This window comes from Pseudonaja textilis, chromosome 2 (genome assembly GCF_049901715.1).
Source record: "Pseudonaja textilis isolate UNSWEBS1 chromosome 2, rPseTex1.2, whole genome shotgun sequence".
Classification (NCBI taxonomy): domain Eukaryota; kingdom Metazoa; phylum Chordata; class Lepidosauria; order Squamata; family Elapidae; genus Pseudonaja; species Pseudonaja textilis.
Window position 1 is genome coordinate 217,074,519 of NC_141991.1, and position 14,288 is coordinate 217,088,806.

A 14,288-nucleotide genomic window follows, 5' to 3' on the forward strand; every position below is an offset into this window, starting at 1 on the left:
GATTATTTTTAGTCTCTTATTCACACACATAAACACTAAAAATAACATTTTAGGGATATAAACACACAAGTATATAGAAGTCAGTATATGTCCAACCCTATTAATATATCCTGCCAGTTTTAAAATGTTGGGTATATACTTTATATTTTATGTGAAATCAAGCTAAATATGGACAGGACAAAATGTAAATGAAAGGTTATTTTTTATGTGTGATTTTTATACTTAATATACTTTATATTGTAACTGATAATCTTCTGTTGAAAGTCTTTAAAAATCAATTTCAACAAGGATTAGTCTTACTAATGAAAATTATTTTCCACAGATAATTAGAAAGCAAACTGTTAGAATATTAGACTAGGATTGGAGAGACCCAGTTTAAAGTTGGTACTGAACCATAAAGTCCACAAGGGACACTCTATGGTGAGAGAGATCCAAGTGAAAAATTGTGTGACTGACAAGATGTTTGGTGAGAGGTGATCCCCAAGTTGTTCTTAGAGAAAAGATGGACTATCAGTTCAATAACTATTCTATACATAGATGTCTCTTTAGATTTGTGTAGATATCAGGGAATTCAATATGAATTTAAAGTTGTATTCAAAACACAACTATGAAAAATCTTCATAATCTATGCTTGTTAGACCTACTCTTTCCTTAATCACAATGTGTATCAACAAATGTATTAATTTGAAAAACTAATAATTTCATAAACGGTTACATACAGTAACTGATTTAATTATTATTAGCTTATTATATTATTTAATATTTATAGAGATGAGGTGAACTTCTACATTTTCCTTGTCACACTGATTAGTCATTATGTGTGCCTTTGGATTAACATATTCCTGTTCTTATGCTGAAGGTCGGTTTTCAATTTTAGTGATTGGCTATAATAATGCTACTTCATTTAAGAAAAATGTATTAGATTTACATGAGTAGATAAATATGAAGCAATATAATTCTCCATATTGATTTTAATAAAATATATGTTTAGAGGATTCATGCAAACAGTCTGAATCTAATATGAGTCCTGAGTGCAGGTGCTATATTTGCTTAGGAAAAATAATAAGCCTAATGTAGAGCTTTCAGCAGCTTTTAAGTACACTCATATAAATTTAATGGATTTCTGCATAGTTACTGAATGTTAAACAATTGTTACTTTAATCCTATTTTATTTTTCCCCCATAAAGGATACCTAATTGTACTTATTACTATAATTTGAAATATTTAGTTATGCAATCATTGCATATTGCTCTGAAAGGCTGTGTATGTGTTTTGACGTTATGATTTGCCTAATCTGTGTGATTTATTCTTTCCCCCTTAGTTCAAATTGGGGCAGCTCAATGAACAAAATTGGGATGCAGGGGCTGATGTGTGTCAAATGGGCAGGTGCTGATTGTGTGAAAATGTATATGCTGACAGTATTTGTGTGTGCAAACAGTTGCTAGTATTGTTCTCTTCTCCTTTTAGTTGATCTCTATCACTGATCTCTCTTGTGGATATGAGATATGTAGAACAGATATCAGAAAGAAAGGAAAGTGAGCAAACTCAACAGTGTGCAAGACTAAACTTTCTGACTATGCATTTTCTGATTCTTGTACAGATCACACAACAGAATGATCATATAAGAATCAGCAATGTATAACCACAAGAACATACAGCTTTGCAAATTTAAGGAAAAGTGCCTCTAGCTGGGTCTATATTCTATTTGTGGAATGTTATGTTCAAATTATAGTGGCTGAGAAAACTATACAGATACTATGTTGAATTGTCTTTTAATTTTAGAATAAAGATTTAGAGGCCTGGCAATGCATGGAATGTAACTGTTTTAGCTTTTCCTGTCAGAGAAACAGACTTTTTCTTAAGCATGGTGATATTGCACTGTTACCTTTAAAACTAAATTAAGATGAACGAATATCACTTTAGAAATCAAATGTTTTCTCTCTGCTTCCAAGTAAAATAACAGAATTTGTCTTGAATGATTCCTGGTATTGTAAAATACCTATCTATTAGAAAAATAGAACACGAATAACGAGATTCAATATTTCTATGCATGGAATATTGATTGAAAAAACACGAATACTGCAAGAAATAGATGGGAATGGCCTGATAAATCCTAAAATAGTAGCCAAATAATGTCCAGAGGAGGACAAGAGAGATGACATCCTTAAAAGATGCATTTCTCCCATTAGATAGTGAAAATATGCTATCTGTTTTGTTGTAAGGTCTAGTTATTATTTCTAATGTGAGTCCCCAAAACCCAAATGTGCTTTTCAAAAGGTAACTCATTTTGCTTCCCATCCAAGAAGTTTCTTCAGTCCTGAAAAGTTGCTACTGAGTCAACCAAAGTCACTTTTAAAAAGTAGTAGTAGTAATAATAATCATGCAAAACACTGAATCATGGAATACCTAATGTCAAATTGGGAAAAAGTAAAACACAGAATATACTTGCTTGAACCGAGCTGCTAAAACTTCTCAACCATATCCTGGGGAAAAATGAATCAGTTTAGTGTGAGGTGGATATGGTAGCAGGTTAGAAACCAGGAGACTATGAGTTCTAGTCCTATCTTACACATGAAAGCCAGCTGGGTGAGTTTGGGCCAATCATTATCTCCCAATCTATGACATCAGATTCAGATGACAAGCTGATTGGTCAATTCCTGTTGTAACCAATGGATCAAAGCTCAGTTGATCAAAAAAGAATAAGCAGAAAATGCTAGGAAGAAACAATATCCTGCAGAACGACTGGCTGGCTATATAATACTCAACAAAGGTACTGTGTTTCTCACAAAATAAGGCCGGGCCTTTTTTTTTTTTTTTTTTTTGAGCCCCGAAAAAATGGCTAGGACGTCTTTTGGGGGGTGAATTAATTTCTTCCCCCCCCCCGTGCACCAGCACCGTCTCCAACAAGAGCATCTGAGTCGCTCCCACTTTTCCCCGTCCCCGTAACAACAGGGAAAAAAACATTTTGAGGTACCTGGGAGTGCTACGCACTGCGTTTTGGTTTAATCCCGAGTGGCTGGGTGGGCGTGAGAAGAGCCAAGCGAGCATCTCTACTGCTGCTACCCTTGGTGCTCCAGCCTCGGGCTCTGCAAGTTTGCAAAAGTCCAGGTGCACAGTCCGTTCCTGCATTCAAGTGCCCAGTCCAAGCTGCAGCTGTTCCTCTCTTGCCAGCACTGTCTCCAATAACAGCGGCAGCAGCAGTGGGAACCATGGAAGTTTCGGAGGCAGCTCCCCCACCCGAGAAGCAGCTGAAATGCTTCCACGGTTCCCGCTGCTGCTGCCACTGTTGTTGGAGACAACGCTGGCGAGAGAGGGACAGCTGCAGCTCAGTCTGGGCGCTTGGAATGCAGGAATGGGCTGCGCACGGGGACTTTTGCAAACTTGCAGAGCCCGAGGCTGGAGCACCAAGGGTAGCAGCAGCAGAGACGCTCACTTGGCTCTTCTCACGCCCACCCAGCCACTTGGGATTAAACCAAAATGCAGCACGCGGTGTTCCCAAGTACCTCAAAATGTTTTTTTTCCTGTTGTTATGGAGATGGGGGAAAAGCGGGAGCGACTCAGACACTGTAGTTGGAGACGGCGCTGGCGAGAGAGGCACCCGCACCGGTGGGAACCATCGAAGCTACAGAGGCCTGAGAAGCGGCTGCTGACCTGGGTAAGGGAGGGGTAAGGGAGCCCTCCGTGCTTCACCATAATTGGCTGTTAGGAGGGGCTGATGGTGAGGCATAGCTGCCCGCGGGACACTCCTAATGGCAAGTTCCCCCCAATTTCGCATGTTTTAAACTAGGCCTATATTTGGGGGGAGGGGCTTAATTTCATTTTATGCCTAGAAAACATGCTGGGTCTTCCTATTGGGGGGGTCGTATTGTTGGAGAAACACGGTATTTGTCACAGTTTGCAATTGCAACACTAGTAAGGGAGTTCCTTTCTTCAGTTATTTCAACTATCTGAAAACCCTTTGAACTATCACATATCATTTTTGTCATTTAGTATAAGTGACTTCACATATTAAAAATATTCAAATTATTCTTAGAATTCATCTAAAATTCACCTTTGTTCCAATTTCTGCTTGTGAATGCATGGAAACCAAAGATATTTTTTTTAACCAAGGGAACCATTAATAAGCTAGAACTATGAGGATGACTCTTACATATGTTTCTATGACCATGAAACATTTATATTCAAATCTATGATTCTTTATAGCTTCTTTTCTGTAAAACTAGTAATAGCTTTATAATCCATGCAGTGTTTGAGTTGTTGTATATCCATAAATCTATTGTTGTACAGTCCTATTGCAATATACTGTACTTACATTTAGAAATGCAAGCTTTTTCAAACATGAAACATTTTGAATTTAAAATGTGTTGTCCTGACCTTATTAGAAGTGTTTCAACATTGTTCTGATTATTCTGGATGCTGGGAATAGTATCACAACACATCCTTAAGGTCAACTGAGCTTTTTGAGCTTGAAATTTAGCATTCAAGAAATTTCAAACATAATATTGCTTACATTGTTCCAAAGTTGAAGGCTAAGGCTAAGGCTTAAGGCTGAATGAAAAACAGTGGTATTATGCTGGCCAAAGATCAAAGTAAAGTTTTTGTATTGTAATGAGCTTGTCTAAGGCCATTTCAGGAACAATGGTAGAAGAGATAAAGTGAGGAACTTCATATTTATAGCAAGAAACATCATAATCTTTATAATAAATGTTGTATATTAGTATTTAATAGACAGTAATGTTTTCCTTGAATATCTGCTGTACTTGACCCGTTGCTCAAAATTAGGCACTCAATATATTCTATAATGGGTAAATATGTAGCTATCTTGAGATTAAGGAAAACCAATCTTATTTATTAATCAATGCATTATTGTTTATTTTAAAATATGCCATGTTTTATGTTTTTAAAACATTGTACCTCTAAATCTTCATGTTTTATAAAGCTATACTAACTTGGTATTTTTATATCCAATTCTAAAAATGTAATAGCAGTTAAGCTATATTTTATTTTTAATCCAATTGATGTCACAGACCAATAAAATTAAACTTCTTAATTATTACAGTAGCATGCTGTATGCTATGAGATTATTCCTATTCAAACTGACAGCATGTATCTTTTCATTCGTTTTATTTTGCCCATGTAGTAGAAATTAAAATTAAAGTTGGCTGGAATTTATTTAAATGACTTTAAAAAGATTCAGAGTTCTCAGATCTTGTCTTTTTTATAAAGTATGATAATAATTCATAACAAAACATTGTTTTTAATATGAATTTTATAATTGTGTACATGCTGTGGCAGTATCTTATCTGATTTATTGTATTTGAGAAAGTTTCATTATATATAAAATTTATAGCAAATTAAATGTATAAGTATTTACAATAAAAAGGAAAAATAAAACCAAAAATCCAGATAACTGAGACATTTAATACATTTAAGTAGTTATCAGGCACTGAAACTTTTTTTGTTTACTTTTAAATTTTCAACAGCCATTAAAAGTTAGTAACACAGCAGGTGATTGTATGGGTAAGTGCAAATGTTCTGAAATAAATAGCAGTTGGTGACCTGGAATGTCAGGGCTCTAGACAAGGGTGTGTGTTTGTCAATATATCCTACATGTTTTACAGAGTCCTTGGGGAATACGGGAAGATACAATTTCACCTTTTCTGTGCCAAAACATTTTAATTATATCTTCTTCCAAGTACTGCGGTTCAGTAACCAAGGAGCTGACATTGATGCATGTGTTGATAAAGCTGCAAACATTCAAAATGAGATTAGCAAAGATTTTGAGGAAAGGGTGACAGCTAATTTTGCACACTATTCTGCATCTAATTCAGGTTAGTGTAATGATAGAATATTTTATAACTCTTGTGTCATCCAGAAGGACTTCTATGATGCTTTACGTTAATGAACATTTGTGGTTTTGAAGAGTATAATTTCAATACTATTTTTATACAAATACAAAGATTTTATTATGATTCTATAGGCTATACTCAGAGTGCGGAGGTGGGGAAGATTGATTATGTTCAACATAATTTCTTTATCTGATTTGCTTGTAATTGTTGGGTATTTGTATGAAATAGTCAAAACACTTAGTGATGCTGTTTATTTCCATTAAAACATCTAAATTATATGACATTTTAAAATGAAAATATAGTTTCTTTATTTTACATAGAACATTTCTGAGCAGATTCCAGTGTGTTTTGATTCTATTCTATGCTTTATTTGAAGGCAGCTGACACTCTTCTTTCACTTTTCTTTTTGTTTGTCAAGTTTTCTTTCTTTTTTATCCACTCACTTCTCCATCTGCTTTCACTTTTGTTTGCTTGGGTCGTCTCTCATCCCAACTTGATAATGAGGAATGTGGTGTGACCCTGACCTCTATCAGCCCATGAATGACCTTCTGACTCCCCTGTGTAACCTTTGACCTTTTCTTTGACAGCTTGATTAATTACCCTGTGTTATGATTTATGAGTAAGTGCTACGTAAAAATAATAGACAACAGGTGGTCTCCTAAAAACTTTTTGTGGCATGTTTTCTTTTCTTGCCTAACTTGATGAGCTATTTTAAGTTGGAAACTTTGTGGAGCAATATAAAGTTTGGCAGTAATATAGCATTTTTATTCACTTGGACACAGCAGTGGAATGCTGGAGTCTAAGAGATGTGGTGTAACTGGGATGGAAATATTACAAAATGTTAGCAGGGTGCAGTTGCCAAAATGCACATTGGGTGCAAATACAAAAAGAAGTCAACTGACATTTTAGGCATTTCAGTCTCAGGTCACGTCTTGAGAAAATTGCTCAAATAATAGAGGGGGCATTTTTCAAGCTGAGCTGCATCTCCAACAGCTATGTTTACTTTTACGCTTCACTAGTGACTTCTGATTGGTTGTCATGACCTCATCCTACTGTTGCATCTAGGTTGTTGCAACAGTGACACATAGATACTCTTCTCATGAAAAAGATCAGAAATAAACAGATCATACATCTTTAAAAACAATGAATAGTCATTCTTGTAACCATTTTAAACATGCGTACAGTAGATCTAGGTTACTGATCTAAAGTTCTAAGAGTCCTTTCCCTGCAGAACTAACTTGATTCTGCTTCAAGCATTTTAAATAGGGGTTGGTTTTTTTGTTTTTTTTTAAATCAGATTGATAAAGCTCAACAAAATTATGTGTTACACATTTTTACTTACAAGCCAGAAAGATAGACACATAGGTCAATATATTCCACTCTAGGCTCTGACCTCTCTGATCATATACAGCGGGCTATCCTAGTGGATTAATATGCTGGGCTGAACGCTTTATAGCTCATTATTCATTTCAGCAGACACAAGGGCCTTCTTGTGTCCCAGAATACATCTCAAACTTTTTTTTGCTGTTGCTCTCTATATTTTATTCTATAAGGGTGTTGTACCTGTACACAGTAGTAGAAACATCCCATAGATGTTATTAGAATTTTTTTTCGTATTGATACCATGTTTGACTACCAAGAATACTCATGAATTTCCTGTGATCTAAGATACAAAAAGACTTGGTATTATAAGTACTTTTCAACATTTCTCTAAGCTTGCTTATAATTTAATCAATATGAATAAATAAGCAGATGTATAAGATTAGAAATGAAGTCCATCCTTTAAATGGTTTCTGAAATAATTGACAGGAATTTTAACCTGTTAGAAAAAACCCAATAGATTTTGGAATCATAAAGTTATAATTTTATAGTATGTAGTATAATCTTACTGGATAGTTTTTTGGAATGGTTGAATGATATAAAATTCATTATCCAATTGAAGAATTCAAAAGTTATTGAAGACTAATTTTAGTAGAGACTAGTTATAAACTCTCATTTAATTTTGCCTGATAGTTGTGAAGATGAACTTGAAACTTGTTGAATAATGTATTCTGCACCCAGCTGAATGCTTATCCTACAAATCTCTGAAAACATTTAACTTCAAAAATTTGTAATGTATTATATTGTAGATGTATTTCATTTCAGATATATTTTTTACATTTAGTACTTCAATTAGACCATTTATTTTGAAGGCAAATTATTAATTAGTTGATTAGAGTTAAATAGGCATGCATATCTAGGGAAGTGAATGTTAGAAATCATATCAATTGTATGGTTTAAATTTGTAAAATGTATGTTATAGGTTTTAAGACTTATTTTAAACAAAATATAAATGTGTCGATGTGATGTATAAATTGTGACTGCTTAAGTCTTTGTTTAAGTTGGTCTCTACATTCTGTATGTAATGATGATGTCCCAAAATTAGTTGCCTGTCATTTTGACATAAAAATTTAGCTTATTTTAAAAGCCTCATTAATATAGAATGCAGGTTAAAATTTAAATACATTCTGATGAATTTTTAAAATATTTTAATCTTTTTAAGGTGAAAAGGAAACAAGGTCATATTGTCAAAAGCAAAATTAATTTATGATAATGCTAGGTTGGTCTCACTTTAGCAACTCTGATAGAGGTTAAATTCCATTCCAGTTATATATATTATATTGTATTTCTACCTCTGTTCATCAGTTCAATGTCTATTATTCATTATCCTCTTTCTTGTGCCTATTTTTCCTCATATTATTTGGGGGAAGTGACTGAAAAGTATGACATAATGTCAGCTAAGCAAAACAAGGATCATCATAAACCTTTTAAAAATACCCATAAAACATCTTATATAGATTCCTGAAATATTACTATTTTAATTATGTCTTTACTTTAATAAATACAATATGTTAAAAAAAGTTTTTAAACCATGCCAAAGGATGGTTTGTACTATTTAAGCTTAATCGGTAAAAATCCTTTAATTTATTTATGTAGCTGAGATTTTTAAATGGATTCATTTTTCATCTGTTGATGTGTCTGTGAAAAATTGATATTATGTCCTCATAAAATTGGACAAATGAGTCATGTAATTTTCAGTTACATAATCAATAACTTAGACAAATTTTACTTCTTTGATGATTTATGTGTGTCTGTGGTTTTTTTGAGAGTAGCAAAAAATGAACGTGGTTTCAGTTTCAGTAATACCTGTAAAATAATAACAAATACATGAATTTTACATCTTGCATTGTATAGAACATAACATGAATCAATATAAGGCCTATCTTCAAAGAAGAAAAAAACTTCAAATCACAAATGGGACAGCAAACTAAGACACTACATAATGCATAATGTACAAGATTTTTTTTAGGGTGCGGGGAGAAATTATATAAAACAGTTAGAAAAATAGTCTCTTCAGAATGTTTTGTTATTAGTAATCATGAAGACAGGAATCTGTTTTTCAATGTATTTATTATATTTTTAAAAAAGAAAAGTCCCAATCCTGATTTTAATATAAATTTCAATTCAGTTTATTTATATAGAAACTGTAGTAAAGATATTAATTTAATACATTAATCTTTTCTAAAAGCATACAGTAGTATATGGGGTTTGTGCTGAAAAGAAAACTGGAGAAAAAATGACAGGAGGAAAAAATGACAGGAGATCACTTACTCATGGTACAGAATCTAGAAGGCGGCAATTTTCTCTTTGACCTATGGTGACCTTTTTACCATGTTCCCTTATACCATAGACAGTGAACTGAATGCCTCTAATTCACCCTGCTTAACAGAGTGCAACAGTGTTCTTTAACTTAGTTTTGGTGGGAGGAGAAGGTATAGTAGAAATTTGAGAAGGGCGTGAAAACTTGTACAGGCACAAGGAAGAGTAAGAACTTTCTTCAAATGTGATTTTAATAGCTAGTCGAGTGTGTCCAACTGTAGAAAAGCACCAAGTGACAATCTGTCTACCTGACAGTTATAACAATGCATTACAAGGTTTTTGAATAGCTACACAGATTAGAATAAAGCAACACCAAATAAAGTATCTTTTGTTATTGTCAAAGATTTACTTAGCATTGATCATCTACATAGGTGGACTTCTTTTATTCAAGGGAATATTTTACTTTAAGTAGATAAAAATTTATTTTATTTTAATATAGTTTTTCTCCAAAAAGTTATAAAGAAATTTTGAAATGTTGACAACTGGATTTGGTTTATGTAGATTTGACTTCTCTTACTTTCTTTAATGAGGATTATTTTCTTTGATATAAACAAAATGTCTCAAATTTTAGACTTTTCCCTTTATGTTTCTTGTTGATTTATAATTTATATTCTATGAGAAGAATCTAATATTTTTCCTTTGAAGCCTTTAAGTGCATTTTTAATTCCAATAAAAGTGCTTATGTCTGCTAAATCCTTTTGCAATCAATAGGATTTAAGCAACCTACATGTAACCTTTTATTAATTAAGCATTAAGTTGGTAATTTTGGAATCTAGTATGGAGAAGCTATTTTACAATTTCTTGATGAACTGCGTAAATCACTGTAAAAATGTAAAGAGCAAAGCAAACAAATAAACAAAAGGGGTCATTGTAAATTTGGACACAAAGATAAAAAAAATGCAACTACTACTTCCTTTATTAGTGCTGTGAAAATCACTTCAATCAGTACATTTGAACCAATAAATCCTTTTCCTCCCTTTCATCTGGAACAGGAAGGATATGGAATAATAATACTGAATCCGAATGAGAATTATATTGAGGTTGAAAAGACAAAAGCTCAAGAACAGCCATCTCCAGATAGTTCAGATGAACCTGCAGAAAAAAAAGAGAGAAAAGATAAAATTCCGAAAGATACAAAGAAGCGAAGAGACTTCTATGAGAAGTACCGAAATCCACAAAAAGAAAAGGAAACGATGCAAGTCTTTATTAGAGTAAGTTGGTCTTTGTTTTGTTTTGATATTGAAGAACAAAAAACAGTTTTGTTTTTACTTATTTGCATTTTTAATATTATGTTTTAAAATGTTACTAAAACTAAGAAATTATTTCCTTTAATTATTTATCTCTAAAAATGAAAATATATATTAAAATGTGTTTAATTTCAAAGAGAAGCTTGAAGTATCATTCCAAAAATAGTGATGTGAAATATAATGTATACAATGGTTTTTTTAAGTAGACATATTTATTTAAAAATCTTTTAAAACATAACTTTGTTTACAAGTTCACGAAGTATTATGGGAATAGGTTTTTGGGGAAAAGAGTAACATAAATCTCTATATTTTAATTTATTTGTCTGGTAAATAATAACACAGTGGACAAAAAGCTGATTTTCATCTTATATGATTATATCATTGACTTGTAATATATTGTTTCTATTTGGGCATGTCTGAAGAAAGATAAAGATAGTTACTAATATCTTAATAAATGCTTAAGCCAGAATCATTTAAGAACAAAGCAGTAGAGAAATTCTGTTCTTTGGCCTTGCCTTTTCTTAATCAATGAACCTTTTCAGTTTGTAATACTAGCTACATAGGATTGTTGTATCAATACCACCCAAGAATTTTTAATTCTTCAAAGGTACAAATAATATTATTCATGCTTTGACACATTCTGCTTTATATACCTATGATACACTATATTTTCAGAATTTTTTACCATTGGATAGTTGTTGAACAATGTCGGTTGGCAGGGAGGGGATAATCTTTAAAGTTTTGACATGTGTTAATTATTTCACTGAATGAAGTAATGCATTGAGCTAATATAGCTTAGTGGTTAAGTTTACAATGCATATTTTTTTAAATGAAAACTATATGGGGAATGAATGAATGAGGATTGGACAAAAAGTCCAAGAATACAATATTTGCATTTAAAAATAAGTGGAAATGTTTTTCTTTCATCTATTTTTGACAAATACATTATATAATAAATTATTCACCAGTCAATTCTACTCTTAGAAAAGCTTTCTTTTTTGAAAGGACCATTGGGGGCTTTGTAAATTTGCCAGAAGCAATTTTCTATAGTATTAGGTCCTGCAGAGAATAGGTGATATATTTAGTAGATATTAAACAATTGCTGATTTCTGCCAATTCCTATTAGATAAATAACAGCCTAAGAGTTTGGCATGTCCCACAAACCTACTGCCATAGTAGTTAAAAAAAGAAAAAAAATTATGTTAGTTATTATATGTATTTATGACAAGGCAGCTCAAAGATTAATCTCATGTGAGAAAAATCTGCTTACTAACTGTATACACATAGCAGCTGTCATGTTCTTTATTCAGAATTCCATATTAATAAAATAACATTCCATAATCATATTTACATTACACTAAAGTACACTAACCATTACACTAAAGTACACTAAAGTATCTAACAAGACTTTTTCTGTAAAAAGAATATAAATAACAAATAACATATACCTTCTAAAGCTTTAAGAGCAAAGCTTGTATGATCAAAGTACTTATTGTTTCAGGCTGTAAATTTTTTTAAACTATGACAATGTACTTTGCCAATGTACTGTATACTACAATCTGTTGAAGAGATTTGGTCCCTGCAATAAACTTCATCTGACACAATATGGTAGAAAAGATTCCTTATATATTATGTGTTAAGATATCTTTTGTTTGAAATACATGCCAATTGCGTTTAGTAGTCAAAGAAAAAAGTTATGTTTCATAAAATTCTACATTAGTGAGGCAAACATATACTTCAGATATTTTCTATACAAGAAAAATATTTCACATATGATCTTTTAACTAAGATATTATGCATGTAATATATTCATATTCATTCCTGTTCTTATGGATACATTGCTTTATTCAGACCACAAGAGGTTGCTGCTGCACATTCTGGAGAACATTTCTCCCATTCACATAGAACCCAATCTAGTAAATACTTAATGTTTTATTCATTGCTGAACATGAGGAAATGTGAAGATTTGCTTAGTTCAAAATGTTTGTTCATTTTCTCTTTTTTTGAAGAAATTATTTCTGTGGCAAATAGCAGATTTTTAAACATCCTCACTGTCAAAAATACTTTTTAAAAAGTGAACCAGCATTAAAATCTATAGCTCAAGGATCAGCCAACATAGTTCTTTGTACTTTAATCGCTGTATTTTAATATAACTTTTTATTGTCAAAATACTACATAACATGAATTTTATTGTTCTTCCTCCTACTGTATTTCTTGTGCCCTCAAAGATCTGCTTTAGAGGTTCTCTAGAAACTTCAGTGTTCACTGAAAGTATATTAGAATTTATAGGAAGAATTTCATCAAATTATTAAACTGTTGAATGGTGCTATTTAATTTTCCTTTTGAGTTTTATTACAAGTTTTATTTAGAATTAGACTGTATTGTTCAGGCATTTACAAATGTAAAATAATTTTAAGCCCAAACCTTCAAAGAACATTAGAAAAGTATATACAACTCACGACCCCAGGGCTGCATGCAACCCTGGACAGCTAGTAATGGCCCCACAAGATTGTAAATTATGCATATTTATATGCATTATGTTATATATTTTATATGCAGCCCCAGACAATTCTTCACTCCCTGCACTAAAGGAAAGCCAAAAAGTTAGATACGCCTGATATAAGACTTGTTTAATTTATTGAATAACACTGGGCCAAGGATGGTAGCTTGATCCTTCCTTCCAGGACAATGCAGAAGTACTTATGAACATGCTTGGTATGGTTATTCAAGCAGTAGCAAATTTCCTGGGTGACAGCATCTTACACATATATGCATTTTCTCCACAACAGTATGAATACAGTAGAGTAGAGTAGAGTAGAGTAGAGTAGAATAGAATAGAATAGAATAGAATAGAATGAACCTTAGAGGTCTTCTAGTCCAGCCACCTGCTCAGGCAGAAACCTTACGCCATTTCAGACAAATGGTTGCCCAATCTCTTCTTAAAACGTGTGAAACTTGCCAAATTCTTTATTGAGATCAAGGCGTATTACATTCATAGCATTCCTTCAGTCTACCAAATTAATCAATTCTGTAATGAAAAGAAATTAAGCTAGTTTGGCATAATGTGTTCTTGACAAACCAAAGCTAATTCCTAGAATGATAGATTCTTTTCAAAATTGTGACATTAAATGTGACATTAAAACAAACACATTTATAGAGAATAGGATTGTGCAACATATTCAGAGAAGACAGTTTTTAAAATACGTTAGCATATACAAAAAAAAAATCTTCAAAGCATTAAATGGGCTGCATTCTTGGAAGACTGCTTAAAAATGAGCTTTAAACATGTACTAAATATAAACTAGAGAAGAAACAAAAATAAAATTAAGGAAACTGGTAAAATGTTATTGTAGAGATTAATTTGAGAGACAAGAGTTTTTCATGACGGACAGGTAATAATCAACTTCAGGATCAAATTCAGGGGAAAAATAAAATGTGACAAGGATGAGATAAAGAACTGCTAAAATTAAACTGTAGTGGGTTTTAGGAAGGA

The 14,288-nt window shown here is 32.5% G+C and overlaps 1 protein-coding gene across 15 annotated transcripts in view; it reads left to right on the forward strand.

Moving 5' to 3' along the window:
- ARB2A (ARB2 cotranscriptional regulator A) overlaps nucleotides 1-14,288 on the forward strand; it is a 214,648-nt gene that overhangs the window by 59,013 nt on the left and 141,347 nt on the right. For all 15 annotated transcript variants that reach the window (XM_026719069.2, XM_087927054.1, XM_026719086.2 and 12 more), the window contains one exon: nucleotides 10,541-10,759. In XM_026719069.2, the coding sequence (XP_026574854.1) occupies nucleotides 10,541-10,759 (219 nt within the window). The remainder of the gene's footprint in view (nucleotides 1-10,540; nucleotides 10,760-14,288) is intronic.